Source organism: Pelophylax lessonae, assembly GCF_965119305.1.
Source record: "Pelophylax lessonae genome assembly, chromosome: 6".
Lineage (NCBI taxonomy): Eukaryota > Metazoa > Chordata > Amphibia > Anura > Ranidae > Pelophylax > Pelophylax lessonae.
This window is the reverse complement of record NC_138773.1, coordinates 54,784,202-54,790,341: the sequence shown is the minus strand read 5'-3', so window position 1 is coordinate 54,790,341 and position 6,140 is coordinate 54,784,202. Positions and strand designations below refer to the sequence as shown.

The window sequence follows — 6,140 nt, the reverse complement described above, 5'->3', positions numbered from 1 at the left end:
CCCTTATTTGTGCATTCAGGCAAGGAAGGAGGAGAAGGAGGCCTGGGTTCTCTTCCTCCTGAACTAACAGGCCACACGCCTTCAACGTGTGGAGTTTGGGTACTTTGCCAGAGGGGTCCCCCAACCCCACGGTAAAGCACCTTGTCCCCATTTTGAGAAAGGGAAAAGCCTCCTCCCAACATCCTTGGCCCCGTGGTTGTGGGAGTCGTCGGGCAGGGGGCTTATTAGAATCTTAAAGCCCCCCTTAAAATAAGGGGGCCTCCATATGCTGACACACCCCCCCCCCCACACCAGATCTCTGCAAGGAAGGGAACAGGCCTGCTCCCCCTCCCCCCCTCCCCATACCAGGTCACATGTGCTCAACATGGAGGGTGGTACCTTGCCAGGCAGGGAAGCCCCCCCAAAGATCCTTGTCCCTATGTTGAAGAGGACAGGGGTCTCTTCCCTTCCACCCTAGCCTAGTCATTGTGGGGGGTCTTCTGGCATAAAGCTTACAGGAATCTGGAAGCCCCCCTACAACAATAATGGGCCCCCTACATATCGTCTCCGCTATTTCTGTGCCTGTGGTTCGGCAGCTCTGTCCCCCCTTTCAATGTCTACAGGAATTTCATCTTTTTGTACAGCCTGTGTAACTGTATCTGCCTGCTGTTTCGGAGATCTCCTTTTGATCCTGTGACAGCAGATCCACTGTTTCCATGTTTTACTCCTTTTAGCTTTTGGTAGTCTTTGGAGATAGATTTGTTGCTTTGGTTGGTTTCATCGGTTGTTTGCATCCATCCATGTCGATAAATACCTCTGGCTTCATGGTCATGCACCACTCTTTAGGCATTTCAGCTGTTAGTACAGCCTCTGTAGATGGATCAGCCTGCCGCTTCTGAGATTCCTACTGGAATCTGTACTTGCGGATCAACTGGGTCCATGTCTTAGGCCTTTTAGCTTTTGGTATAGTCTTCAGAGGTACGTCTGTTGCATCTATAGGCTGCATTGGTTGTTTGCATCCGTCCATGTCGATAACTATATCTGGCTTCCCTGGTGGTTTCATGGGAATGTACCCCTCTTTAGTCATTTCAGCTTTGGGTACAGTCTCTGGAAATAGATCTGGTGCATCCGTAGGTTGGTTGCATCCGTCATTATCCATAGCTACAGATGGCATTTCTGGTAGCTTCATTAATCCCTCTTTAGGCATTTCATTTGTGGGTGCTGTCTCCAGAGGTAGAACAGTTGCATCCACTAGATACATCAGTTGGTTGCATCCATCCATATTGATAACTAGATCCTGCTTCTCTGGTGGTTTCATTGGCATGCACCCCTGTTTTGTAAATTCAGCTGTGGATGAAGTCTCTGGAAGTAGAACTGGTGCATCAGTTTGTTTCATTGGTTGGTTGCATTCGTCCATGTCAATAACTACATATGAATTGTCTGGTGTCTTCCTGGGCATGCGTCCCTCTTCCATCAATTTGAAAGCATCTTTTATCTTGTTTCCCAGTTTCTGGTACAGACATCTGTGTTAAAAATAAATAAATAAAAAATGAGGCATGTTTGTCAAGTGATTAGAGTGAGGGATAGAATCATCTCTAGGGCCAATAAGAAAACCCCCAGTTAGCTCAGAGGGAACTCTGCATAGAAAGATACAGAAAGTGATAAATCAACTTACCCAAACACGATTGCTACCACAGAGCTCAGTAGCAGTAGAAAAACCACCACTCCTCCACCAATCATCAGATATACGAAGTAGCCTTTATCTTTCAGGTTTTGAATTTTCTCCGCCATCCGTATGAAGTCAGGATCTTCGACGGATTCCGTAGTCACTGGCCGGTCAGTGTAGGTTTTCTCTGAATGAAGATCTACAAAAGACATCAAACACAAAAAAAAATCAGTTTACAAGGTTCATTCACACATCTGAAATAACACTGAAGTTGAAAAAAGTGAAAGAGCTAAATCTAGCCCAGAGTCTGCTGATCTAAGAACATTCAGGATGGGAGGTCAGATGTGAAGAAGCCAGGGTCAGGATGACATGCCCTAGAGCCTGTACCTTTTAAATCTGGTAGGTAATTTATTTCTCCCATATTCTGTCCTCGCAGATCAACTCTAAGGGTCCTTTCACACGGCACGTCCGTTTTTTCTTCAGTTCAGTGACTTTTTATGGACACGGATGTCACTTTTTAGGGTCCGTTCCGTACGTCCGTTTTTCATCCATCCATTTGCAGATGAAAAACGAACATAATGTATGTCTATGGGCTAGCGGACATCAGCTGATGACATCCGCTGACGTCGGTTTTTGCGTCCGTTCCGTTTTTTAAACAGAAGAAAAATATGGTTCTCTTCCATCTCAAAAAACAGAACTTAACGGATCGGACAAAAAACAGATGTCAGGGGATGGTCATCCGCTAACGTCCACTAGCCCATAGACATACATTATGTTCGTTTTTCATCCGCAAACGGATGGATGAAAAATGGACATACGGAACGCCCGTGTGAAAGGACCCTAAATCGCCATATTAATTAGGGTGTCTTAAATAATCCCTCAACCCACCCACCCAGCAGAGTGCAGCCCACCTGTGTGGGGTTTGGAGTTCTGTACAGATTTGGGAGTCTATTATATGCAGTCAATTTTTTTTTTTTAGTATCCTTTCCACACAGTACATGTAAAATATAGGTATAAAAGCTTTCAACATAATTTCCCAGCAGCCCACATATACTCTGCGATATACAACAATCTTTGTAGCAGAAGACTGAATTGCCATATTGTCAGTCTGGTCCTGTCCAATACTAGGGATAAGCTGGATTCAGATCCAAAGTCGGTCTGAACCCAGTTTATCCAAACCCGCTGGAAGCTGTCACATGATTAAATCCTGGCCGGCCCAGTGAGCAACATAATTGTCCTACTATAGCCATGTGGTCATATAAGGTCAGTGATGTCACAAGCATCCTCACAGCACAGCTCACTGGCCAGCAATAAAGTCAGCTTCCAGGTTTGGACCAAACCCAACTCATTCCTGGTCTTTTGCAAGGCTAAAGGACACCCATATAAATGACAGTACTACATAATATATATAATATAATAATCTTAAATAAATGAAACTTACCATGCCTCCCATGTCTTTGCAGGACATGAAGGCTGACCTTTTCAGTGCCTGTCTTCCCCATTCCATTTATTGCAATGCGAACCTGATAAGTGCCACTATCATCAAAGTGGACAGGATTGATGACCAGGGAGCAGTGTCCCTTGTGCACTTCCATCAGGTTTATCGATGCCCTTTCATTCCGCTCTCTTACAGGCATATATCCGGTGTCATCCAGACGGATTATTGGTGTGAATGTCTCAGCGCCGGTGGGCTTCACGCTCCACTCTAGTTCAATCGGATGACTCCCGCTGGGATCATCCACTTTAAAAAAGCACGGGATCAGCAGCGGCTGTCCCTCTGTAGCGACCAGATTATGGTGGTACAATAGGACGCTCGTAACTTCTGCACCTAGAGAAAGAAAAAAAAAAAAAGAAGGAGGTTATTATCTTCATAAATCATCAATTAAGACAGCAATTCTGAAAATGTAATATTTGTCAGGGGCTGCAATGACTTTGGAAGTTGTTAAATACTTTAAAACAATTACAGTAACTTCTTGGCATGCATGTTCTTAAAATGATAAAAATATCACATTTAGGCTAGGTTCATACTTATGCAAAGCAGGAAATGCAGCGAATCCTGTGCTTTTCCCATATCGCATTGCAATCTCACGGCGGTGTGGGGGGGAAAAAAGGGTTCTCCACCATTTTGGTGCGGATTCAAAGCAAATTCAGCCACTCAAATTGTATGGCTGAAAGTGCACTGCACACACATCGCATGTGATGTGCACAGGAATGCAGTGCGATTGCTGTGTGAATCACATGCGGTGTCTGCATCACACCAATGTGAACCCAGACTCAACTCTATACATTACATAGGGATTGCAGTTGTTTATTTTCCTATGGCCCTGCTCACACTATTGTGTTGCTGTAACAAATGGACTTCCTTAACACAACACATGTTAATGTGATTGCACTAATGCAGTGCCACAGTGTAAATGTGTATTCAAAAACGTATCCAGAAAGCAAAAATTCTGGTGTGAACAAGCCCTAACCGAGTGACAATGATAGCAGTGTTGTCCCCCCTCTGTGGTTTTAGATGGTCATGAACTTTAAAATAGGCTTTAACCAATTGCCGACTGCGCACAGTATATTTACTGCGGCAGTCGGCCCCGGCCAGGCAGAGTGACGTAGGTCTACGTCGCTCGCATGTCACTCCTTCTAGAGCCAATAGCGGGCGAGCGCCTCGGCTCGTTCACGGAGGAGTGCGGGAGTGTGACTAGTCGACCCGATGTCCGCCGGTCACACTACAATCGCCGGTACAGCGGGAGAAAGACAGAGCGGCTTATGTAAACAAGCCGCCTGTCAGTTCTCCCTGTGTAAAAATGTAGATCAGACGGTTCTACTATGTAGAACCGTTGATTTTTTTACACCAATAGGAATGTCCCACTACAGTTAGAAGCACGCCCCTAGGACACACTTAACCCCTCCCTGTCCAATAAAGTTAACCCCTTCCCTGCCAGTGTCATTTTTGCAGTAACAGTGCATATATATAGCACTGATTACTGCAGTAATGTCACTGGTACCCCCAAAAGTGTCAAAAATGTCAGTCAAGGGTCAGTCAAGGGTCCGATCTGTCCGCCGCAATACCGCAAAAAAAAAAAAAAAAAAAAAAAAAAAAATCGCAGATCGCCGCCATTACTCGTTAAAAAAAAAAAAAAACACCAAAAATGACAAATCTTTCCCTTTGTTAGTAAAAGCGATAACTTTTGCGCAAACCAATCAAAATACGCTTTTTGCGATTTTTTTTACCAAACATAGGTAGCGTAAAACAAATTGGCCGAAAATGTTAAAAAATTTTGATTTTTACATTTTTTTTGGGGGGGAATTTCATATAAAAAAAAGTGAAAAATATTGTTATTTTTGCAAAAATTACGCTCTTTTTTTTGTTTATAGCGCATGATCAAAAAAAAAAAAAAAAAAAAAAAAAAAAAAAAAAAAAAAATCGCACAGGTGATCAAATACCACCAAAAGAAAGCTCTGCTTGTGGGAAAAAAAGGACGTGAAATTCGTTTAGGTACAGCGTCGCACGACCGCACAATTGTCCGTTAAAATCACGCAGTAAAAAAAAAATAAATAAAAAAATAAAAAAAAAATCGCAAAAAACCCCCTGGTCTTTTAGCAGGAAAATCCTCCGGTGGTAAAGTGGTTAATTAGGACAAATATGTCAAAATCCAAATCCTGTTAACTTGTGTTTAAGTGATTAAAGTAATATTTGTAATTAAACATAGTTAATTTTCTTTTTTAAATTAAAAAAGTTTTATCTAAATCTATATAATTGCTGAGTACTGTAGGTAACACTATCAGGGTAATAAGCCTTTTATTTTCTGAAAAAAAGGTTTTGGCCATATAAATAAAATGTGATTATTGCAGGCAGCGCTGTCAGTTAAATCTGCCTTCTTCCAACTGACACTTTGTCAGCACAGCTGGACCTGCTACAGGAATGTAAAAAATAACAAATCTATTGTCAATCATCAGATATTAGCACTATATTGGGGGAGGGGATCTGTGTTAATGTCCCAGCATGTCAATCACAGATTTATTTTGCCCAGAGCCCATCATCCACAATAAGCATTTTACACCTAACACACCCTATACAACATTTCACACTGATCTCTAATATACATACCTGCTGCAAGGTGCAGAAAGAGAAAAATAAAGATCATCATTATGGGGATCATCTTCAAGTCAGTTTATCAAATAGATTTTTCCAATGAAAAAGTAATTGATGAGAAATTTAGACTGATATGAGTCACTCTGAGGAGCAGAAAAATATCTGTCTTGCCTCTACGATCGTCAAGTCTAACTGACGGAGAGCTCTGCCCCTGCAGGTATTTATAGCCTTCCTGTGCACATTGATGTCATCACTAGGCAACAGCAAACAATCTCAGATGTTTACTTCAAGTTTGCTCCAGGCAAAAGTAAACGATCAGATGTTGTTTACTTCATTTTATCAACCATTCAGATTCTGTTTTACAGTTATAACAAACCAACTAATCAGATTTAGTTTGTCCTTACA

At 42.4% G+C, this 6,140-nt stretch overlaps 1 protein-coding gene across 1 annotated transcript; it reads right to left on the bottom strand.

Annotated features, from left to right (window-relative positions):
• Positions 1-883: 883 nt before the first annotated feature.
• Positions 884-5,875, bottom strand: LOC309558585 (uncharacterized protein; the record flags this gene model as incomplete). The annotated part of the gene is made up of 4 exons (XM_082261662.1): positions 5,751-5,875; positions 3,087-3,473; positions 1,655-1,844; positions 884-1,502 (listed from the first exon to the last, which is right to left on the bottom strand). Exons 1-4 carry the CDS (start codon positions 5,800-5,802, stop codon positions 884-886), a joined length of 1,248 nt encoding a protein of 415 aa, XP_082117788.1. The 5' UTR covers positions 5,803-5,875.
• Positions 5,876-6,140: the final 265 nt, after the last annotated feature.